This window comes from Pagrus pagrus (genome assembly GCF_965226575.1).
Source record: "Pagrus pagrus genome assembly, chromosome: 16".
NCBI classification, from domain to species: Eukaryota; Metazoa; Chordata; class Actinopteri; order Spariformes; family Sparidae; genus Pagrus; species Pagrus pagrus.
In genome coordinates, this window is record NC_140200.1 from 20,374,105 (window position 1) to 20,399,123 (window position 25,019).

Below are 25,019 nucleotides of genomic sequence, written 5' to 3' on the forward strand. Positions count from 1 at the left end.
GATATAGTTAGTGAGTAAAATGTACAATCTGCCATAAAAATGTAGATTAAAAATGTTATACATTATTTTAAGTCAGTTGTAAGCGACGTATTTCTGGTCCAGGTCGTAAACATCTTAGCACATTGACTCTCATTATAAGTTGTATAGCAAGCAAGTGGCTCGTTGTGGTAGCTTGGACCTGACCGGCTGGACATCAACACAGAGGAAGACTGTCTTTTTCAAGGAGCTGGTTTACCAAGAAGTCGTACCAATGCATTTTACTGCCTTCCCTGCCTTCTTTTTCAAACATGATGTTTAGAGCTGGCATGGATTCAGACAGGTGTGACTGATTTAAAACATTTTTTAGGAAAGTTTCACATTAGAAGGCTGGTTTTAATCCTGGTTGAGTATTCAACCTGCATACATTAGATTCTTGTTCCCATTATCCTTGATTATAAAATGTTTTTTCTGATATTTCCTGGCCTGATGATGATGTTCTGGAGAAAATCCCCCAAATCTAAAAAACCGGCAAGGCAACTCAAAGTGCTTTACAGGGGCATATTGCAAATTGCAATAATAGACATTAAAAATTGCATTTAAAATACATTAAAAACAAGTAGGAAGACATCAAGAAGCAAAACATTAAAACAAGTTAAGAAATAGGAAAAACAGGCTTAAATAGAATAGGTTTAAAAGAGACAAGACTAAAGAGGTCTGAATGGTTCATAACGTGGCAGCAGATCAGAAATGTACTTTGGCCCGAAACCATTCAGTGCTTTATAAACCAACAGCAGGATTTAGAAATCTATTCTTTCTAGCGGAAAATCTGGTTAAAGTTTTGATACTTGCTTGGTGTGTTTGACCTTTAAGCCACATCTGCACTTGTGTCCAATAATAACTGCAAAACAAGCTGTCAGACTCCTGGTCCTAACATATTATCACCTTCTCACCTCCTGAGAAACATATCTGGCTCTTAAGCTTAACTCTGTGCTGGGCAGGGAGTGTAGAGGACTTATATCAGAGCTTGTTTGTTGGAAACAGCTCCATGTTGCTTCCTGGAAACATGAGTGGTGAGAGCAGTGAGAGAGATAAAGACTACTGAGTAAATGTGCTGTAAAACCAAGACATGACTTTCAGTTTATTTTGTATTACACATCTGATTCACTGTTGAATGATGAGCTTTAAAGGTCCAGTTTATAGCCTTCAGGGGGATCTCTGGCAGAAATTGAATATAATATTCTTAATTATGTTTTCATTAGTGTATCATCTCTTTAGAATGAGACTTCAATATCTACAGAGAAAGTGAGTCCTCCTCTAGTCCACCATGTTGCACAGCCATCAAACCAAACACTGGCTCTGAAATGGGGGACTTTCATGTTTTTCACACTTTTTTACCTGCCACCATGAGGGGTATTTTACTATCTTCAGCTACCCTGCTAGATGCCACTAAATCCTACACACTGAACCTTTAAAAGTCCACTTTGTAAAATTATTTATTTTTGAGTACCATTCCCATCTCAAATACTGATACTTCGGGATTATTGTTTGAGTCAGCTGCCATCCTACAGTGTTTGACGAGTTAAGAATAGCATTCTTCTGACCTCCAAGGGCAAATATGCAGTAATAATATTATAATACACTTAAATTAAAACATGCAATGAAATGCAAAAAAAACAAACATTTTAAATACATTTCTTATATCATATATTTTGAGTATATATGTATATGAATTAACATAAAACTGCTCACATCACATGCACTCCAACAATTTTATTTAAAGTTTGTTGGCATATGGCTTAAAACTGTTTGTCTACCAAAATTGGTGGAAACGTGTGAACTTTCTTTCTTCCCAGCCTATTGTCTGTAAAATGTAGAAAGCTGAGTGACCTAGATTTTTATTAATTTAAAAGAGTGTTTATCAGTAGTACTTTTTCAGAGCTCATGACAGTCAGAACAGGCGGCAAGTCGATCCACTGCAAGGGCACACAGGCAGGGAACATCAGACCTTCAACAGAGATAAGGAGAGAGTAGGAGAGAAAAACAGATTAGATTGTGAAATAAAAAGGTTTTTTTTCTGAGAGCAAGTGTGTGTGGGAGGAAACACAAGCTTAATCCATAACACGGAGCCAAGGAGCATTTGGGCCTTTCAATCATGTCTGAAAGAGGATCTTAGATTTTTGAGGAAGATGACATCAATCGTAGCGTCATTCTGTTATTGCTCATGAGGTGATTTCAAATTCCACTGAATAGGATGTAGACATCATACATGTTCAAACTAAATTCAGCAAGCCAGCAATGACAACACAAGCATGACTATAGACTCATATTTCTTCTGTTTTGTTTTCTGGCTTAACCTCATCAATTTTTAATCATATACTAATCAGGATATTTAATATGCGGCTGCATATATGAAAAAAAAAAACACCCAACCCTGAAAAAATTCTAACAAAAGGTTTCTCAGCTGTTTTTTGTAGTATTAGGTGTCCTTAATAACATACTAAAACTTTGCTAAAGTTTGACCACTAGAAAGTGTAATTTTCAAGATGGCGTCCAAGATGTGCAGGAAGCCCTTAAAATATCCTAACTCCTTCATTATTTGACCTAGCCAAGTAATCTTGGTGTCTAACCCCATGTTTTCTGGGTCAATGAATCCATTGGACTTGTCTAAATTGCACTGACATGATTATATACTTATGGAATACATGATTTTATGAGATTACTGTAAGGTTTTATCTTTGCTTGGGGTAAACCAGAGATGTAAACAATTTAGCCTATGTCATGTAACTCCTGCTCAGTACGTGTTTTTGGACACATACCCTTTTTTGGCTAAAACAAAGACTTGACATGTAACTGGTGTTGTTGCCAAAGAGGAGGTGAATATGCATGAGTTTGAGACTGTTGGCAATGAGATCATTGTAAAGATGATTGGAAAACCCATTTTTGGAATATCCTTCAAATGGAAAGACCGGGCAAAAACCCTTGCAGATGACTCCACCATCAAAGTTGCCCAAGACCGAACCATTGATCCTGCTTTGCTGTTCCAATGGTGCCTGATCATGTCGAAAACTGGACAGTTTTCACTGGAAGATGTAATGAGCCATGAGCTCTGCTCATTTCCTGCAGCCCTGTTTGAAGGCAAGGAAATCTTCCGTAAAGCCAACAAGGCCCAACTAGCACAGGCAGTCACTGAGTTCTCAAGCAAGAAATCAAAAACAAAACTGTCCTTGATTCCATCCAGCCAACTGAGCATGATGCAGGTGATGCAGAGATACCTCTATTTTCGTTCAGACAAGTCCAAAGCTACTAAAGTGTACAACATCAGTGAGATGAAACAAGTCCTGGGTAACAGACAGCATTCTAGAAACATGTGAATGGTGAATCAACCATTCAGTCCTGTGCAAATGTGTTTCTGCTCCCACATCAAGCAAGGAAGGTCATAGAGGACCATGGGACCAAGGCAATGGCAGTGTTGTTTAGTGGAAAGAGTATCGATTCTCTTGCCTCTTTGCGCTACAACCATTTTAGCAAGAAAATCGTTACCCCCAAACCATTTGTTACCCCAGAACATCTGCCTCCAACTGAGTCCTCAACCAAATACCACTGCCAAAGAGTTTACTTCCAGATCATGGTGTGGATTGAAAAGGAAGGTGACATGAACACAGTGGATTGGGGATGGAAACTGGTGGACAACCAGTTCCTGCCAGTTACGACGACTGCTGCCCCAGAAAGCCTCCTGTAATATATAATGTACTGTACTATGATCAACCTCTATGGGAGGAAGAGTGTGACGACTAATGGTAAATCTAGTGAAGGTCACAGTGCAAAAAGGTATAAAAAAATTAAACCAGAATAAGAGGAAACAACTGAAGAAAATAGAAAAAGACATGTATAAATAAGAAAAGTATTTAAAAAATATGAAAAGCAAAAGGCAAAAAAAACAAAACGCATTATAAAAAATATTTTTAAAAAATAATAATAATAAATAAATAAAAATAAAAGGGGTTAGCGCTACTGAGCCTTCACGTGGCAGCCCTGTTTTGACTAATTTTACATTACCACACAGTTCTAATGAATTATTCTTCATTGGAATCAAAAGAATGGTTATGAACCACAGAAACCACCAACACTAGGCAAAACGATATGAGAAAGGAGAAATATGCAATTACTTAAGGGAAATTGTACTTTTTTTCCCGCGTAAATATGCTTGTAACTAGGGATGGTCCGATCAGCATTTTTGGGTGCCGATCCGATCACCGATCACAGGAATCATAAATCTGCCGATACCGATCACTGATCACAGAATGGATTTTTGTTTGGCGCGTTCTCAAATGGCGGATGAGGTTAGTTGTATTAAATTGTCGTTGTTGGTTACCACCTCTTGGAATTTCTGCATTGCATGTCTTGCAAACAGACACAACAAATAATCAACCATCTACACAACTTTTCAGTACGTTACTTCTTCTCTTCATCATTATCATTAATTATTATTAATAATAATATTGTTTAAAGTGAGCCTCTTATTGTTTAACAGAAAAATACATCATACAAACAGCAACTTTTGCAGCCTTGTCAGCCTGATGGCGAGTTATCGCCTTTCTGTCATCACTAACAGTGTTAATAATCATAGAAGCTCTGAGGCTTTGTTCTATATGTTATAATACAAGATTTCAGCATTGAGCTACAATCAGGCAACATTCATGATTCTGTACAGTCAAACTAACCAAAAACTTCTTATTGATCATCATTATAAAGCTTCAGGGCGTTCCTGTAACCATGGTAACTCACGGTGCCAGAGGGGAGGGAGAGACGCTGAATGAAGCCGTTTACACAGGTACACTGCAGACAAAGTCCAGACTATAGTTGTTATTTCACACATGTAGCACACAACAGGAGACTCTCCGTGTCAGACAAGTTCTCACGTGCTGACTAAACTCAGTTGATAACGTAGCAGCGCGACGAGTCCTTGCTAGCTAAGCAGCTAAACTTAAGCGCCGCTCCATGTTGAGATCCCGCCCTGTGTGGGTCACTACACTGTCATTGGTCAGGCGCACACGCTGTTAACGATACCATTGGCTGTAGAGTGTGACAATCTGTCAATAAACATCAGCAAACAGTTCTCCTCCGATCTACATTGATCTCACAAGTTGCCTCCGTTAAGTTTGAATGACGGAAATCCATCGTAGCGACGGAAAACTTTAATCCATGTATTTATATGCGATCGGCTTTTCTGATCTGCACTTGGAGAGCCCACCGATCAACCTGTTTAAGGTCCATATCGGCCGATGACGATCGGCAGCTGATCGATCGGAGCATCCCTACTTGTAACCAATTGCTTTAATATATAATTCAACTTGTAATCACATATCTATCATGCAAATATGCTAATTAGAATATTACATGGCCAAAACACGTATCAGGCACCAGTGTTCCTGGTGTAGGAGGAATACAAAGGAGTAATGGTCATTTTAAGGACATGACGGCCACCATTTTGAAAATGGGGCCTTTCTTGGAGTCAAACTTTGGTGAACTTTTAGTATGTTTTTAAGTACATCTGATACTACTGTAAACCACTGAGAAACCTTTTGTTAGAATTTTTTTGGGGTCAAACCATATTTGCAGCTGACTATGCGGCTGCATATATGAAAGAAAAAACACCTAACCCTGAAAAAATTCTAACAAAAGGTTTCTCAGCTGTTTTTTGTAGTATTAGGTGTCCTTAATAACATACTAAAACTTTACTAAAGTTTGACCACTAGAAAGTGTAATTTTCAAGATGGTGTCCAAGATGGGCAGGAAGCCCTTAAAATATCCTAACTCCTTCATTATTTGACCTAGCCAAGTAATCTTGGTGTCTAACCCCATGTTTTCTGGGTCAATGAATCCATTGGACTTGTCTCAATTGCACTGACATGATTACATACTTATGGAATACATGATTTTATGAGATTACTGTAAGGTTTTATCTTTGCTTGGGGTGAACCAGAGATGTAAACAATTTAGCCTATGTCATGTAACTCCTGCTCAGTACGTGTTTTTGGACACATACCCTTTTTTGGCTAAAACAAAGACTTGACATGTAACTGGTGTTGTTGCCAAAGAGGCGGTGAATATGCATGAGTTTGAGACTGTTGGCAATGAGATCATTGTAAAGATGAATGGAAAACCCATTTTTGGAATATCCTTCAAATGGAAAGACCGGGCAAAAACCCTTGCAGATGACTCCACCATCAAAGTTGCCCAAGACCGAACCATTGATCCTGCTTTGCTGTTCCAATGGTGCCTGATCATGTCGAAAACTGGACAGTTTTCACTGGAAGATGTAATGAGCCATGAGCTCTGCTCATTTCCTGCAGCCCTGTTTGAAGGCAAGGAAATCTTCCGTAAAGCCAACAAGGCCCAACTAGCGCAGGCAGTCACTGAGTTCTCAAGCAAGAAATCAAAAACAAAACTGTCCTTGATTCCATCCAGCCAACTGAGCATGATGCAGGTGATGCAGAGATACCTCTATTTTCGTTCAGACAAGTCCAAAGCTACTAAAGTGTACAACATCAGCGAGATGAAACAAGTCCTGGGTAACAGACAGCATTCTAGAAACGTGTGAATGGTGAATCAACCATCCAGTCCTGTGCAAATGTGTTTCTGCTCCCACATCAAGCAAGGAAGGTCATAGAGGACCATGGGACCAAGGCAATGGCAGTGTTGTGTTGGGACCCACAGATGAAGTCATTCATTGTGGATTTCAAAATGGACTCTGAACTGAACTCAGTGTCCCAGAATTTTCACACTTTCTTCACACCTAGGTGCAAAATTCAGCTTTGAGCTACTATTGGTCAGGGTGACAGACCCCCCTCTGATCAGAGAGTCAAAACTCCAGCGCCTTCCTTTGTTCTCTCTCTTCTCCTCAAGCCTCTCTTCTCCTCCAACTTCTTATCCTCAAGGGCTCCTCTCCATCTCCCCCCCACGGGGCTGCCTGCCCTCAAGATCTCTTCTTCTGGGCCTAACAGCTGCGGAGAGCTGCAAACTTAATTTGCAGCAGGCCCAAAGAACTTCTCCTCACTGCAGCGGCACGAGGTCATGTCAGTATTCCTGATCAGTTAGCACCAGCAGCTGCGACGCAAAGCTTGCCAGCTAACTTCACAATCTGAGGAACACCAAGCAAGTTAGCACTGAGCTGCTATCCCTGCAAAGGAAAGGAGCGAACCGTTTCCTCCTCTGCCGACTCATCAGTCCTTGCACAGCAAGAACAGCATTCAACATTGGAATCCCAACATTCTCCTGCAACCACCAGCACCTTTTCTTCAAAGACTGGTAACGTTGAACTGGGCTTAGATAGCATAGCATAGCACGGCTAAGCACAGGACTTTAAAAACTCTGGTTGATGTAATGCATATGTGTTCAATTTATGTGTGTCCACTGTTTGAGTGTTATTGGGATCTCAGGTCAGGTTATTGGTAGTTGGCTTTTCTAGATGGCTAATTCAACGTTAGCCGAATGATGTTCTACACAGACTCAGGGCCTTTGCGTGCAATTAACCATCTTCTATAACCTGGCATTACGTCACACACACACACACACACACACACACACACACACACATACAGTCCTTGAGCCTGGAGCATATCACACCCACATGTGATATCAGTGACCACCAGTGTTTCTTTGTTCTGCCAGACACACACTCACACACACACATACACATACACACACACACACACCTGTATATAGTACATGTTAGTTAGTGTGTTTTCATCTTTGTGTTGAATAAAAGACTTTTTAACCCACATGTTGTCCATTTAATATTGTACAAGAGTGAATGTTGCCAACCTCTACTCTGTCAAGAGCTCCAAAATCCTTCGACCATTACTAGCTGTTATGGTGATATTGGTTGTAGTTATTAAATTAATTATTAATCAGAGTTACAAACAGTTTAGTACCTTTTCTGAGACTGATTTGGTGAATTGGCTATATTTCCCTTCTTCAAGGGTGGTGCCCCGAGGTGATCTAATGTAAATTGGATCTTATTAGTAATCATAATTAATAATTGTCCCTGATAATCATTAATTATTATTGATAGCCACATTTAACCCAAAACTCTTGCATGAAGCACTACATTATGGTGCCTCGTGTGATGTGTGCACAACAGTTGTTTAGTGGAAAGAGTATCGATTCACTTGCCTCTTTGCGCTACAACCTTTTTAGCAAGAAAATCGTTACCGCCAAACCATTTGTTACCCCAGAACATCTCCCTTCAACTGAGTCCTCAACCAAATACCACTGCCAAAGAGTTTACTTCCAGATCATGGTGTGGATTGAAAAGGAAGGTGACATGAACACAGTGGATTGGGGATGGAAACTGGTGGACAACGGGTTCCTGCCAGTTACGACGACTGCTGCCCCAGAAAGCCTCCTGTAATATATAATGTACTACAATCAACCTCTATGGGAGGAAGAGTGTGACGACTAATGGTAAATCTAGTGAAGGTCACAGTGCAAAAAGGTATAAAAAAATGAAACCAGAATAAGAGGAAACAACTGAAGAAAATAGAAAAAGATGTGTATAAATAAGAAAAGTATTTAAAAAAAAGAAAAAAAAGAACGCATTATAAAAAATATAAAAAAATATATAAAAAATAAAACACAAAAAAATAAAAGGGGTTAGCGCTACTGAGCCTTCACGTGGCAGCCCTGTTTTGACTAATTTTACATTACCACACAGTTCTAATGAATTCATTCTTCATTGGAATCAAAAGAATGGTTATGAACCACAGAAACCACCAACACCAGGCAAAACGATATGAGAAAGGAGAAATATGCAATTACTTAAGGGAAATTGTACTTTTTTTCCGCATAAATATGCTTGTTACCAATTGCTTTAATATATAATTGAACTTGTAATCACTTATCTATCATGCAAATATGCTAATTAGAATATTACATGGCCAAAACATGCATCAGGCACCAGTGTTCCTGGTGTAGGAGGAATACAAAGGAGCAATGGTCATTTTAAGGACATGATGGCCGCAATTTTGAAAATGGGGCCTTTCTTGGAGTCAAACTTTGGTAAACTTTTAGTATGATTTTAAGTACATCTGATACTACTGTAAACCACTGAGAAACCTTTTGTTAGAATTTTTTTGGGGTCAAACCATATTTGCAGCTGACTATAATCAGAATTTAGATTCTAATGCATGTAATGCAGTGATTGTAATCCTATGCAGTTCCTCAAATGGCCACTTGAGGCTGGCTCCATTAGCGAGTCAATCCCCAAGGACCGTCAAGCCCTTTTTAAACAGAGATTCTGCATTATCACCGCAACGTAAGCTCGCCTTTACGCTGCCTTTTGTTGTTCACACTGAACCAAGCAGTGCTGGCTTAAAGACGCTCCAGTGTTTCATTTCATATAACATGCCGACATTGCAGAACCAAAAGAGTGATGGTGTACATCATAACACTGAGATCTGTGTTTGTGTTATTTTTTTACATATTTCCCCCAGTTTCCACCTGTTAATTTAAACATGTATCCACCGACTGTTTATAATTGTATGAATGCTGTTAAACTGTGCTGTGATTGACATCCACCATGCATCGTGGAAAGTGACAAAGTTAAGTTTTTTGCTCTAAATTACATCACCATAAGTAAATTGCAGACCCTGTCTGGCTTTTACTCGCAAGAACGGATGCTGTTTTTTCCTAGGGGAAGTTCACTGAAGTCTCCGGTGGGTGGGCTGACTGTCGCAGGGATTTTTTTCTATATAAGTTGTCAGACACAGTAACGACAACACAATAGTCGAAGGCGACAAAGACATGGTGAGTTAAAGTTTTTCGCTCTGAATCGCATCACATACTGTAATCATCGGCATTCAACTGCAGAAGCCGCCTGGCTCTCACTACCAGGGACAGACGCTGTTTTTGGGCAGAAATGTGACAAAGAGTCGGTAGGACAGACAGGATGACAGCTACTTTTCCACAAATAATTGCAGTATTTTTTTCTACTCATACATGTACAAGATACCGAAGAAACTACCTGCTTCCACATTACTGTTGTTTGGTCTTGTAACTTTGCTTTGTGGGTTGAAGTGTGGGACATTTCTCTTTTTTTTTGATGAGTGAAGGATCTGTTAAGCTGTCAGACTGTGAACACCATCAGACTGACACACTCCTTTCCTGCGCTGCCACCATTTCCATTCAAAAAGACACCATGTCGTCTGTTTCTGCCTACGGTGGCGGATCAGAGACGGAACAAAACTGTCCCCTCATTTCACCTCTGTAACTTTCACACAGACAGCGAGGGAGAATATCGCCGCAAGATTCCCACCTTGAAAGGGAAATGGTACAAATAGAGGTTTTCTATCGTTAATGTCCTCGCTCATGATAACTATAACGTGGGCTGAATTCCTACATACATATTAAGGCTTAAAGTTATGCAGAATTAAGGGCAGGGCCACTCTGAGAGACAGCGACAACTAGTTGTGTAGCTAGGTGTCAGTAACCAGGGTCCATTAGAGCACCTTAGCTCTTATACCAAATAATGGTATTCAATCAAATAAATAATCAAATAATGAGCAAAGAGGTGGAGCTCTTTGCTCATTATTGGATTTGCCAGGAGTTAGACGGAGTCAGGCACTGCAGGTCTTAGTCACGACACCGAGCGCCACGATATTTCCTCAGACGCCTACTGCTGACCTTGTTGAGACTACGTCCAAGTTTAATACAAAACAGTATATTCCATTAAAATCTTGTTTTTTGTTTTTTTTGTTCGTATCTGTTTTCAACCTGTCTTTACAGGTATACATGATTGCTCAATACTCAGAGAAACTTTATATGTTTTTTTTCTCTGAGTATTGAGCAATCATGTATACCTGTAAAGACAGGTTGAAAGAGAAACTTCATATGTCAGAGCAGCAGGCTGGCGACCAGAAGGTCGCTGGTTCGAAACCCCGGCTTCTCTGGGCGGAACTGAGCTACAGGCCGAAGTATCCTTGAGCAAGATACTGAACCCCGACATTGCTCCTGGGGTGCAGTTGGCACCCTGTGGGGCAGCCTCTGCCATCAGATGGGCCCTGCGATGAGCTGGCGACCATCCAGGGATATACCCTAGCCTCCGCCCATTAGAAAACTGGGATTGGCTCCAGCAACCCGCAACCCCCCTGAACAGGGGGATATAGCGGCAACATCTCTCCGCAACCCGCACAGATTAAGCGGCAAAAGATAATGAGATGACATGAGATGAGATGAGTACGGTGGCCCTGAAGTGCAAAACACAACGGCAAATCAGAAAGCACAACAGCAAATCAGAAAACACAACAGCAAATCAGAAAACACAACAGCAGAACAGAAAACACAACAACAAATCAGAAAACACAACAACAAAACAGAAAACACAACGGCAAATCAGAAAACACAACAACAAAACAGAAAACACAACGGCAAATCAGAAAACACAACAACAAATCAAAAAACACAACAGCAAATCAGAAAACACAACAGCAAAACAGAAAACACAACGGCAAATCAGAAAACACAACAACAAAACAGAAAACACAACGGCAAAACAGAAAACACAACAACAAAACAGAAAACACAACAACAAATCAGAAAACACAACGGCAAATCAGAAAACACAACAACAAAACAGAAAACACAATGGCAAATCAAAAAACACAACAACAAAACAGAAAACACAACAACAAAACAGAAAACACAACAACAAATCAGAAAACACAACAACAAATCAAAAAACACAACAACAAAACAGAAAACACAACAACAAATCAAAAAACACAACAACAAATCAGAAAACACAACAACAAAACAGAAAGCACAACAACAAATCAGAAAACACAACAACAAATCAAAAAACACAACAACAAAACAGAAAACACAACAGCAAAACAGAAAGCACAACGGCAAATCAGAAAACACAACGGCAAATCAGAAAACACAACAACAAAACAGAAAACACAACGGCAAATCAAAAAACACAACAACAAAACAGAAAACACAACAACAAAACAGAAAACAACAACAAATCAGAAAACACAACAACAAATCAAAAAACACAACAACAAAACAGAAAACACAACAACAAAACAGAAAGCACAACAACAAATCAGAAAACACAACAACAAAACAGAAAGCACAACAACAAATCAGAAAACACAACAACAAATCAAAAAACACAACAACAAAACAGAAAACACAACAACAAAACAGAAAGCACAACAGCAAATCAGAAAACACAACAACAAAACAGAAAACACAACGACATTAACCAAACCGGAAAAGGTAGGTACCCTCGGGCGACATGAATCGTCGCTGATTGGTCCGTCCTTTGAACCGGAAGGACAGGGTTTACATGTTTTCAAAACAAGAGCGCTGCCAGTGACGACATACACGCTGCTATTAATGAATACTTTGATGCAGGACATGTATATGGGTCCGTGTATCATCTGATCATGCAATTCTATTTAGTGTGGCTTTGATGACGAGACCAAATCACCGCAACGGTCAGCCCTCCTGGCCGAGACTCAGTGAACTTTCCCCCCAGAAAACAGCCTCTCTCCCCGCTAGTGAAATAGTCAGACAGCGTCCTGTTGACTGATGCTGATTATGTAATATGTAATTTAGACTGAAAAACGTAACTTTGTCACTTTCCAGGATGTTTGGTGGGTCGGGATCTCAATCACAACACATTATAACGGCATCCATATGATTATAAACAGTCAGCGGGTACATGTTCAGATTAACAGGAGGACACCGGGAAACACCTTGAAAAAAACACATACGTCATCATCATGACGTGTATGTCACGCCTCCTTTGGAGCCGCAGCGCCGGCTTTCTGTGTGAATTAGTCTATACTCTGGTTCGTCTTCTACGCCGGAGCTGCTTGGTTCTGTGTGAGCAACCAACGGCGGAGAATTGGCGAACCGCTGCAGCGATAATGCGGCGTCTCTGTGTGATTTCAGAGCTTCCCAGCAGGACACCCATTTCTCGCAGCTTTTCTAAGATCTCATGATACATCACTCCATTCATAAACATGTCATTAATTAGAGACATGGTTGGCTCGAGTGAGGCCATTAGAACGTGGGACTCCAGTGGTCTACTGGGACTGGACCATAGACTGTACACAGTCAATGGACTGGACCGTGGGACGCTCAGACCGGTGTGTTGTTCCTCACCATGGATACCGAGCGAGTCCCTACACATTGCGCATGTGCAAAGCGTGGCCACACAGCAGAAATGTACCGTGGGAAATGGTATAACAATAACGGAAAATGTAAATTAGATTTATTATTTCGTTTCGGTTTCCTTGTTGATTATATTTTCCATTTTGGGCTGAAAATAGGAAAACAAACACCAGTTTTCAATGTTTGGTGCATACAGAAACACAGAAAAACGGAATATTGACTCGTATTTTCGTTTTTCGTTTGCCACATTAAATATAATTGCATGATCAGATGATACACGGACCCATATACATGTCCTGCATCAAAATATTCTTTAATAGCAGCGTGTATGTCGTCACTGGCAGCGCTCTTGTTTTGAAAACATGTAAACCCTGTCCTTCAGGTTCAAAGGACGGACCAATCAGCGACGATTCATGTCGCCCGAGGGTACCTACCTTTTCCGGTTTGGTTAATGCTGTTGTGTTTTCTGATTTGTTGTTGTGTTTTCTGTTTTGTTGTTGTGTTTTCTGATTTGCCGTTGTGTTTTCTGTTTTGTTGTTGTGTTTTCTGATTTGCCGTTGTGTTTTCTGTTTTGTTGTTGTGTTTTCTGATTTGCCGTTGTGTTTTCTGATTTGTTGTTGTGTTTTCTGATTTGCCGTTGTGTTTTCTGTTTTGTTGTTGTGTTTTCTGATTTGTTGTTGTGTTTTCTGTTTTGCTGTTGTGTTTTCTGATTTGCTGTTGTGTTTTCTGTTTTGCTGTTGTGTTTTCTGATTTGCTGTTGTGTTTTCTGATTTGTTGTTGTGTTTTCTGATTTGCCGTTGTTTTCTGATTTGTTGTTGTGTTTTCTGATTTGCCGTTGTGTTTTCTGTTTTGCTGTTGTGCTTTCTGATTTGCCGTTGTGTTTTCTGATTTGTTGTTGTGTTTTCTGTTTTGTTGTTGTGTTTTCTGATTTGCCGTTGTGTTTTCTGTTTTGTTGTTGTGTTTTCTGATTTGTTGTTGTGTTTTCTGTTTTGCTGTTGTGTTTTCTGATTTGCTGTTGTGTTTTCTGATTTGTTGTTGTGTTTTCTGATTTGCCGTTGTGTTTTCTGATTTGTTGTTGTGTTTTCTGATTTGCCGTTGTGTTTTCTGTTTTGCTGTTGTGCTTTCTGTTTTGCTGTTGTGTTTTCTGTTTTGTTGTTGTGTTTTCTGTTTTGTTGTTGTGTTTTCTGATTTGCCGTTGTGTTTTCTGTTTTGTTGTTGTGTTTTCTGATTTGCCGTTGTGTTTTCTGTTTTGTTGTTGTGTTTTCTGATTTGTTGTTGTGTTTTCTGTTTTGCTGTTGTGTTTTCTGATTTGCTGTTGTGTTTTCTGTTTTGCTGTTGTGTTTTCTGATTTGTTGTTGTGTTTTCTGTTTTGCTGTTGTGTTTTCTGATTTGCTGTTGTGTTTTCTGATTTGCCGTTGTGTTTTCTGTTTTGCTGTTGTGCTTTCTGTTTTGCTGTTGTGTTTTCTGATTTGCCGTTGTGATTTGCACTTCAGGGCCACCGTAGATGAGACTTCATATGTCATTTTCTTAGAGGGACAATATTTTCCCACACAATTCATCATCTTATCTACACATAAAGCTAGACATGTGCAGGCATGATGGTTTCGAGTGGACAACCACCTGAGGAATTTCACAAGCATTTATATTGGGGATCACCTTTAACTGCCAGTTTCAAGTTACCACATTCTGTGCAATACAGAAACTTAACATCCATGAGGTCTTCGTTACACTACTATTATCTGCTTAATCATAGTGCCCTTTCGTTGAATTATGGCGTTTTAAGTTTGAAAAATTAAACCAGCATCTTTTTTGCTTTGCTCGTCAGTCAGGAAAGCCCCTGTGTTTAAACCACACCTCCAGCTAAATTCTCCCTCCCTGAAGGAGCCATCTCAGCCCTGTACAACAAGGACTCGCAGCCTCATTGACAGAGGGTGTTTTCTCTTCTCTATTTTCAGCACTTCTTTTCAGCGTATGCAGTGTTTCCAGCACATGTTTTCTCAGCATGTTTTGGCACAGCCAGCAGGGTTTTGACAGAGCTCCAGAATCACTGTAAGGCTCTCAGAAGGGAACTGTTGAATTTGACGGATCACAGTGAGAAGGGGAATTGCCGCATGAGGAGAGAAGATTCTGGGTCAGAGGCAGCCACAACCGCTTCCAAAACGAAGGATTCAACTGTGTGATGCCTGTCTGGAAACACCTTAAACCCACATCCTTCCTTTCCCACTGATATTCCATGTAATAGGACTTCTACAACTTTGACTGCAACTTCTCCTGCACTCCTTCCAAAACCATTATGAACAGTCAACAAAACATGTCTACGAATTCAACTATTGACCACTGCAAAACACCCAGTCCTGTGACATATGAAATCCTCTCCTGGGTGATGGTTGTTCAGTTCATGCTGGGTCTGCCTCTCAACCTGTCTGTCCTCTTCATCTTCATTTTCAGGTATGACAAAACATCAATCTCTGTCACTGCCTTATTCTCCTTTTTTTTAATAAAACTACTCAACTGTACAATGAATTACAGTGCATTAGAGTAAGGTAGAAGTCAGGGAAAGATTTCAGAGAGGGGAAAACTTTCAATATCCAAAGTATCAAGTAATTCTGATCTGAATACTTGAACAGACTCATTACAGCTGATTGGTATTTCCTGGCATTTAGCCTCACTGATTGATTAATTAGATAATACCAGAAAGGTGATGTGGTTACATAGCGATATCTTTGACCTACTACTACTACTACTACTACTACTACTACTGGATAAAGTATGTTCTTAGACAAAAAGTGAAATTATGCTAATGTTAAAATGGTCACATAGTGGTGGTGACCAATCCAAGTTTTGTCTTGATTCAACTAATAATACTCAGTCTGTTAGATACATTACTGAAGTTTCATGACTGATTGAAGGAGGAAATAAAAATAAATTCAAGCTTATTCCAGTGAGCAGAAGAAGAAAAGGACAGTATTAACATCCATTTTGGACTCTTCACAAAAACTGTAATAAGTTTGCGTTTTTGTAAAGGAAATTTCTACACTAATACCTTAAAAAAACAAGGCTGAAATTAGCTTTAAAAACTTGTAAACATTCCTAAAGTGGGTCATTTAAGTATAACATTCAGACAAGGTAATTCAAAGTTCATTGCAAATTTAGGAAGCTACTCTAAAATGGGAGACATGTATAGCCATCGTACTTCTTCATATGTACTCTCACTGACTCTTTTCACTGAGTGAAAAAACAACAAGAGCTACCGTATGTGTGCTATCTTGAGATAAACTGATAATCAGAAACATGTTAAATGAGGATCAGTTTGTCCACAGAGAACTCCCAACCTTTGCCCAGCAGATCCGACTTAAGTAATCCTATTTTAAACATTAAGCGGAGTGTTGAATGAGTGACTTGTCACACCAGAGGTGTGGAGAGATTCAGTAGTTGTTCATGATAAATGGACCAAATGAATCAGAAACATAGGGTTAGTTACTGTCTGCACTTCTGCTTATTCTTGATGCTGAGCAAACAGTATCAAACAACTGTTTTGTCAATGACTTCCTCTATAGGTTCAAGTTCTGGAAGAACAAAAGCATCTTCCTGTTCAATATTGTGGTTGTTGATGTCTTGCTGGTGGCCTGTCTTCCTGCCAAGGTCTACCACTACCGTCACAACCTGAGGCGCAGCCAGAATGATGTAGTGTGTCGGACAATGCTCTTCATGCTGTTTCTCAACCGAGGAGCCAGCATTGCCTTCCTCATCACCCTGTCCATTGATCGCTGCTTCAACGTGGTACAACATGGAAGGAGGAACTTTGTCAAAATCTCCATCTTCATCTGGCTTCTCTTGTTGCCCCTCACCATCCCCACTATGGTGAAGACCTTTGAGTGTTGTAACAGCCATGGCCGCGAACTTGAGACTTATTACCACGATGTAACAGACACCTTCAGAGAGGTATTGTTTTCTTTCCTTCACTTGCATTCGCATTGCTTCAAAATATTTACCTATGACATGAAAACCACAAAGGCTTCAATTGATTTCATTACAATGAGAGCACAAACAACAGCCCAATATAAATTGTCATCAAAGAGCCATTCTCGACAAGGCTAATGTTTAACACAATAATTTACACAACCTCATTCCTACAAAAACACATACACACAAAATAAGAAGCAGGTGAATCGATAGTAATAATAATCTTAAACTGCCTACATGTTGTTTAGTGAGATATGTTTTATGTTACTTTCTTAAATTATGATTAGAGAACGACTGATATATCAGTTGGCTGATATCTTCAGCAGATATTGGCCTATCTAAAATATATCGGTATCAGCTAATCTGTTACCTGGGGTAATTTATAATCATCTAATTCCCTGCACTGATGTCATTTTAGGCAATGAAGTTTATTATTTAACTTTTAAATATCATATCACATTTTAAAGACATCGGTATCAATATTGGACTTTTTCACTTCCTAGTATCGGTATCTGCACCAAAAATCTGGCCATTTTAAGATTACACTGTCTTCGCATTTAAATTAGTAATTTTAATCCCAGTAATGCAGTGATCTGTTAAAAGTTCTTGTAACAAATTTACATATGTAAAAGTGCACAGTTTATGTCATACTATTATTTGACTTTAGATGTATGGGACTGCTGATGAGTTTAATTTATTTTTTTAAGTTTGGAAATGAGTCAGAAACTCAGCAAAGTGAAGGGGTAAAGACAAGTGACTCTTTCAACTGTTTGTATGTACATGAAAGTTCATTTTGATGTACTGGCCATCATCCTCAAAGTCACTTTTATTTTCCTTTTTTTTTTTTTTTTTAGGTCATCTTCTTCTCGCAGATCGTCATCCCCTTCATCATCCTTGTCTACTGCACTGTGCACATCGTGAACCGACTGAGGAAGAAAACTGTGGGGGAAAAGACCAAACTGAGGAGGGCGGTGTTCGTGGTCATGTCTGTTGTCGTCGTCTTCTCCATCTGCTTCCTGCCTTGTGCTATAGCCCGAGCGGTGCTGCTGAGCGTCAGGCTGCAAAAATTGCAGAAGGCAGAGGACATTGTGGTTCAGATCTACGACAGCCTCATGGTTTTGTCTTACATGGACTGCCTACTGGACCCGCTGGTGTACTGCTTCTGTAACTCAGGGTTTAAAGACGCTTACATAACCAGCTTCTGTCCTGCAGTTCTTCAAGAGAAACTGCTAAAGTCTGACTTTGGACTTGGAACAACAACAACAACAACAAACACAAACACAAACACAACAACATCTGGAACTAGAACCATTACTTTGCCGCTAATAGAGAAATTAAATTCTTAAATTGTGATCATAGTAACTATCTCCGAAGAAGCAGAGGCTATCTATTTAGCATAATGCCACACAGACACGTAGTAAAGTATAACCACTGGTCCACCCACTCAGTTTTCAGTTTCTCTGGCAGATTAGACTGATTCCCTGGAAATGTTGGGTCGAGCAGTGCTGAGAAATGACATTTACTCAAAGGTTCACCACATCAGATACAGCGAAGGCACCTGATATCACATCTCCACCTTACAGTTTATCATCTGTGGACATCCCCATCAATTCTGGTTAAACCATCATCGATGTCAACACAGCACGTTAACCCTGTTTGGGTCCAGATGTGCACAAAGTTGTTATATTTTTGAACACAGCCTCGATTCAAAAAAGTAAGGACTCTGTGTAAAACATAGATAAAACAGAATGTTATATACTCAATTTTAAACAGTACAACGACAATTTAGTTCTACCTTATCAACTGCATTCAATTTTTGTAAATAAATGTTTATTCTTAATTTGATGGCAGCACCATGTTTCAAACATGTTGGGACAGGGGCAACAAAAGACACAAACTTGTGGAATGATCCAAAAACACCTTCCACAGGTAAACAGAGTCATTGGTGACAGTGTCATGATTGGAGGGCTACATGGGATCTGCGACAAGTAGAGTTGCTGCTTGTAAAACTCAGAACATTAACACATCTCCACCCCTTTGTGCATGTGTGGGAGAGTCATTTGTCACAGTTAGCGATATGATTAAAGTTTGTGGTACAGGGTGCCAGTATGTCAAAAATAATATGTACTGCAGAGGAACTACTACAAAATATTTATTTCAACCTGCTTGAGATCATTTTAGGTTGACTTCATGTATTATGTTATCATTTTTGCTCAAAAACAATCGTTTTCTTACATGATTATTGCCTATCACTGTACAAGTAAAGATACATTCCGCTTAATTATAGGGCAGCCTCGAAAGGCTCAGCATTGATGTGGATTTGGCAATGTTCACCACTTTGTGACACACATGTTTGTATAAAGGATATTACGACATGGGCTCATGGCACTTTAATTTTACAGTTGTTGGTTTGTTTTAATTGTTGTGTAATTGTTGTTGTTTTGTTTGTTTTTATTGACGTTTTACACAGCATCCCAACTTTTTTGGAATCGGGGTTGTAAAGTAATAGTACTGAGAATGTTCAATTATGATTTAAATGCATTTTTTTTTTATTTCTCACAAAACATGCCAGCAAAGGCCCAGCTGAAATGTTTCTCATTATAATCCATGTGAAATCCATACTCAATAATGTGTCATACAAAACCTCTATGTTGAAGATCACCGCTTTTAATGATACTCACTGGCCCACGCAAAGAAATTAGTCAGAGAAGAAAAAGAAGAAGTCAGGGAGGTGTCAGTCTGTACACGCACATACAGACCTGCGAAGAGGGTTGTTCAGCCAAAAATAACTGCAAACACCAGTGTGGGAGTAAAGGCCAGGGCATTTAAGTGGATTAACAGAGTTGTGTATAAAACTTTCAGACTGCTCCACTCATTAGGCTTTATATTATGTAGCTGCTGCCTGATCTAATGTAAAATTCACATTGCAAAATCATTTAGACGGCTATAAGACAAAGTGTAAAATGTAAATTTATGTTTCAGATGCATGCTCGAATAGTATATTTTATATATATATATTTTTATATTACTATTTACTTGAAGGCTTTTTTGTTTATTGGAATTATTTCAAACCAGGTGTTTAAGAGATGAGAGATTGCATTATACAGAATATTATTAGTCCTGCAATATCTAAAAGGTACTCAGCAGTATAGTATAGGAAACCCAACATACTTTATAGAAGCTTGTTAGAAGCTGATGTACAGTACGGTTATCCTTACAATGTTTGCATAGCTGTCATTCATCACTCAGGAAACTCTAAATACCTGTGTTCATCGTCAGTACCTCAGACCAGTTGTACCTGTTCTTATTGTGGTTTAGCTTGGTGGAACATATTGAGAGCTGATCTGTACATTTACATTTCACTATCTTATTGCTCCTAGAAGGTAAAGAAATTCATTTTTTTCTGTGGTTGCATTTACACTTCCCATCCTCATTTATAATCAGCGTGAACTGTTTTTTTAAAGAGGTAAAAGATGATGTTCAACAACCACTACCTAAATGTCAAACCCAAGTGGACTACAGCAACTTGGAAGGATGTTTTGAACTTTCCTCATTCATACTGTAAACAATTTTGTGATGTTGCTTAATAAAATTTAATCATTTGTATAAATGAAGATACTGACTGAGGATCTCTGTATACTGCGTCTATAAATACAAAGAATGCAGATGATACAGCTTAGAGTCTGCAAGCTAAACAGCTAAACATTATCACTGATACAGACACGCTGAGCAATGCACCAACATGCAAAGCTTTTTGAAACCATATTCCTGTTTTTCATAAGGTGTAATGTTATCCCAAACAAACACCACATCCCTGCTGTACCGTCCTACACTGTTGAGTTTGCAAATCAGCCTCTTCAGGCTCCATTTTCCACCCCTTTGCAGGAAGGTGCTACAGTTTGTTCAGGTTGTGTATGTGCTGTCAGCTGTGGTCGGTCAAATACAGCAAACTGTAACGGCATATTCTCACATGTTGTTATACTGTGTCTTTCCGAGACGCTGTGTATAGACACATAAGCCTCTCATTTTGTTAATTTTTCTTTCTAATGTTAGGATCATTTTGAGGTGTGTAGCCTTTAATCTGGCCGGGCTGCACTGGTGTTGCAACAGGTGAGCTGGTGGTGGCAGTCAAGTCCAGGCTAACAGGAATATCCCAGCAACAACAAAGTCAAACATAAACATAAACATAAAAATACACTGTACATCGGTGTTTTTGTTACCGCCTTCTTTGCAGATTGTCTCGATGCCCTGTCCGCATTTTTAAAGCCTGTAATGGCTTAATGTCTCACCCACAGACTGAAAGCAGTCTTAAGGAATTCAGCTCAAGATGAGTGATTTGTGTTGAGTTGGAAAACAAATTCAGGGCAAGGAGACAAAGAGACACAATCTTGATGATCGGTATCAGTAAACTGTGCTCTGTGTTGCTTAGGTTCAAGTTTGTTGAGAAATGCTTTATTGCAAGCTGAAAAACAGTGAGGGTAGTAAAAGCAGTAGGCCTGGATAATGGCACGAAATGATTTCAGAAGAAAAGTCCAGACTTGTTTTGATTTATTCAGATTATGATTGATGATTAATTTACATCAGATACCAATGTTGCCTGAAGTATTTCTCTGGATTTATTGTGAGATCAGACATTTCTTCAATTTAACGAGTGAGCTACACTGTTGTGTCCTGTTATATAAAGTCCATATTATAGGCTAAATTGTAAACTAGAGATTGGTAATCTGATGATTTTTGATCGTGACCGATGTTCAAGGCATCGACAATCTACTTTTCAGTTGAATCACAGAGATTGGTGTATTTTATGTGCACTTGTGTCTCCAAACCTCATTGACTAACATGTTCTACATGAACATACCATTGCAAATGGAGAAACTTGAATTCTAAAACTGAAGGTCTGCTTACTAATTCATCTGCACCGTTTGTGTTGACATCAGCCTGATATCTACAGACAATTGGCTAGTGGTTACAAGATAATCAGAGTGTTCCTGAGTCAAGACCGTCCAGTAAACCGGGACTCTATCCACATCACAGTACGGGACTATCGTGACTCAAGCCGACTAATATCCCTGTTCATTCAATGTCTTTTTCATATGAAGCACTTCAAGAAGCACTTCTTGTATGAGAAGTGCTATACATATAAAGTTTATTAGTATTAATATGGAAAGTGATTCTCTACTTTACTTTGACTTAATATAACCTTTTTGTGCATGATGTGATAACTAAAGTTTCATAAAGTAGACATTTCACATATCATGCAGCCCTAACCGAACCACAGGCAGCCACTGTCCACACATGACGGTGCAGTTAATGAGGAAATGTTTGTTTCTTATACAGCCCTCAGCAGTTGTGTGTGCAGTTCGACACTGACCTCTTCCTAGAGTCATCAGTTTACTCTGCTCCTGCAGAACCTTGTGGATCAGCTCAATGTGCTGCTGAACCACTTCATATGGGTCAGCTGGAGCCTGCCAAAAGACAAACTTTAAGAACTTGACCAATAAAAGAACAAGACATGTTGTAATGACTAGTTTCAGATGCTTTACAGGAGAAAAGATAATCTGTTATTCTACTGCTGTCTGGTGGCAAGAAGAGGAACTAAACTAAAGGCAGACATGCATGAAACAGTACTGAATAAAAACAATTCCTTACCATACGAAAAATCCAACCTTTATATTGATGGACTTTTCCTTTAATCATTGAGATTTTGTGTAATGCAGAAAATTAATACCTACTTGTTGCACAGTCTGACGGACAGTCTTTACAGCTTCAGCACCCAGGTTGGCAGCAGCTGGCTGGTATTGTCCAACAGGGAGCGGGTCCAATCTTTCCCCTTGGTGCTCCACCCCACTGACTCCAGAAGTGGCTGTTAGTGGTGCAGGAGACTGAACTGACTGATCTGAGTCCATGCATGTCCTCTGGTATGCTTTCTCCACGGTTGGTTCAGCAGACATCGCTGGACGGTACTCACTCAGCTTGTATGCAGCTCCCCAATACCAAGCTTGTATTCATCTGAATGTAGCCAGCTGCAAAATGTACTACAGGTGGATTATTAATAACATAAACACGCCACAGTGAAATGAAAATGAACTAAAAGGCTTTAACATTATTGAGGAGAATGACATATCATGATATTTGTTTGTATTAGAGCCTCTCATAAGTGGGACACAGCAACTGGAACAAAGAATATAGAAGCTGAAAGTCAATTTGGTCTTTTTGGAAAACTGCAAAAAGAACAAACGAACTCTGACACTTTTCTGAAGTTCAAGCATTTTGTGTCTCATGAATTCCCTATTCCTCATTAACATGAGAACATTTTTGCTAGTAGCATTAGCATTAGTGAAAATAGCTAGTTAGCTATATGAGTCATGCCTTTCTTAGCTAACTCTAACCTTGCATACACGTGTTTTGTGAAGATAAAAATAATTGTAAACCTCCGGTTTGTTCAACAACACTCACCGCAGTTTAAAAGGCATTTCTAAATATCTGTAAGATTAACTAACAAGGAAATAATTAAGCTAAATAGCTCTTGCCTGTGCTATACTTAACATTAGCTCTTTGATTCCCTAATGATGGCATTTGACTTTAAAAAGCTAACAGCTAACATAGCATAGAAAAGTTATATAAAAAATAATGTAATTTTAAAACTACTGGTTCAACCACACTCGCCTCAGTTTAACAGACATTTGTAATTTCTCATATACTACTGTCAGACAAGAATAGAAATATCAGGTGTACAGCAAAGATTTTAAATTAGCTACTTTTGGAGTTGCAATATATTTCAATGAACTAAGATGGCTGCCAGAAAATTCTCCTTCCTGCTCTTGTTGAAGATTAACCGCTGCTTCTGCTTTTATAATATACTAAACGTGATTAAATATATACAAGCACTTTTTTTAACTTATAAACAGGCTATGGAAAATTTAATATTAAAGTTATAATTTCGTAAAAAGTGAGGTGCAGTCAGGTTAGCTTGGGAAGGTGTGACACATGTTTAGCTAACATTACTGTTGATGTTAGCCACTTTGCTATAGCTTATTTGGTGCGGATAAGTGAATTAAGTGGGTAGCAACTGAACGTGGTAAAAGTTATTTACTGATAAACCCACATAATTTATTTGTTCTAGCTGAATACATGAGTCTTAAAATGTCTTCAGAGCATTAAAGTTACAGTAAGTGTCAATAATTCACTAAGGTTAGCCATGTTTTCAAAGATTTTGGGATAACTATCTTTCAGAAACTTGACTTGACGTGACTTGAATATATTACTGTGAATCATTCATTCAAAAGTCTGAAATGTAAAAATATATATACATATATGAGCTAACTAAATAACTCCAGCAGCAGTACAAACCAGCTTGCCAAACTCCATTTACAATCTATACATTTTATCTTACTGAATAAATTAAGGCAGTTTAGTTAACTTTCAACTGACAGTTTCAAATGAATGACGGACAAACTCGTAATATCACCCTTCAGAAGCGGTGGGATCTCAAGAAGCAGCGACAGATGATATATTCTGTTAGCGTTAGTTATATTTTATTAAACAGTAGTTAGATTTACCTCTGGACTTCGGTCAGGCTGAGGCGAGTAACCGTTGAGGGAAGTTGACTGTTGCTACAGTTACTGAGCATCATCTCCGACACAACACGTGTTTATCGTCACAACTAAACAACTTCACGCTAAATGCGGACGGAGAAGCTGCCTGGAGGCAGAGATTTAACTTGTGTCACAGTGATGTAGCTGTAGGCACTGAAACGTTACAGCACATACGGTTATTTGGACCTGCAGCAGGTGTAAAGGTAGCGATACGACAAACCCTTCCGGTAAGACCCATCAAAATAAAGCATTAGTATTACGCTTTAATTAGGAAAGCGATACGACAAACACGTC

At 39.1% G+C, this 25,019-nt stretch overlaps 2 protein-coding genes across 8 annotated transcripts; one reads left to right on the forward strand and one right to left on the reverse strand.

Annotated features, from left to right (window-relative positions):
- Positions 1 to 1,088: 1,088 nt before the first annotated feature.
- Positions 1,089 to 24,951, reverse strand: LOC311271846 (uncharacterized protein). Of its 7 annotated transcripts, none has more exons than XM_084377742.1 (4): positions 24,690 to 24,951; positions 22,863 to 23,153; positions 22,502 to 22,595; positions 1,089 to 1,984 (listed from the first exon to the last, which is right to left on the reverse strand). In XM_084377742.1, the coding sequence occupies exons 2-4, from the start codon at positions 23,079 to 23,081 to the stop codon at positions 1,878 to 1,880; spliced, it is 420 nt and encodes a 139-aa protein (XP_084233868.1). In that variant the 5' UTR covers positions 23,082 to 23,153; positions 24,690 to 24,951; the 3' UTR covers positions 1,089 to 1,877. The 7 variants fall into 7 exon arrangements, with proteins under 7 accessions (XP_084233868.1, XP_084233872.1, XP_084233867.1 ...); XM_084377746.1 differs by having other exon boundaries at positions 1,089 to 1,952; positions 22,863 to 23,165; XM_084377741.1 differs by having other exon boundaries at positions 22,863 to 23,165.
- LOC311271842 (12-(S)-hydroxy-5,8,10,14-eicosatetraenoic acid receptor-like) lies at positions 15,162 to 20,111 on the forward strand. Its single transcript, XM_084377737.1, has 3 exons — positions 15,162 to 15,615; positions 16,725 to 17,109; positions 17,985 to 20,111. The coding sequence occupies exons 1-3, from the start codon at positions 15,461 to 15,463 to the stop codon at positions 18,474 to 18,476; spliced, it is 1,032 nt and encodes a 343-aa protein (XP_084233863.1). The 5' UTR covers positions 15,162 to 15,460; the 3' UTR covers positions 18,477 to 20,111.
- Positions 24,952 to 25,019: the final 68 nt, after the last annotated feature.

Excerpts from the sequence above, each read along its gene's own strand:
- LOC311271842 (XM_084377737.1), top strand. The coding sequence starts at position 15,461 with ATGAACAGTCAACAAAACATGTCTACGAATTCAACTATTGACCACTGC. Across the intron at positions 15,616-16,724 it reads CTCTTCATCTTCATTTTCAG|GTTCAAGTTCTGGAAGAACA; the intron begins GTATGACAAAAC and ends CTTCCTCTATAG. Across the intron at positions 17,110-17,984 it reads TAACAGACACCTTCAGAGAG|GTCATCTTCTTCTCGCAGAT; the intron begins GTATTGTTTTCT and ends TTTTTTTTTTAG.
- LOC311271846 (XM_084377742.1), bottom strand. The coding sequence starts at position 23,081 with ATGTCTGCTGAACCAACCGTGGAGAAAGCATACCAGAGGACATGCATG. Across the intron at positions 22,596-22,862 it reads TCCGTCAGACTGTGCAACAA|GCTCCAGCTGACCCATATGA; the intron begins GTAGGTATTAAT and ends GTCTTTTGGCAG. Across the intron at positions 1,985-22,501 it reads ACTGATGACTCTAGGAAGAG|GTCTGATGTTCCCTGCCTGT; the intron begins GTCAGTGTCGAA and ends TCTCTGTTGAAG.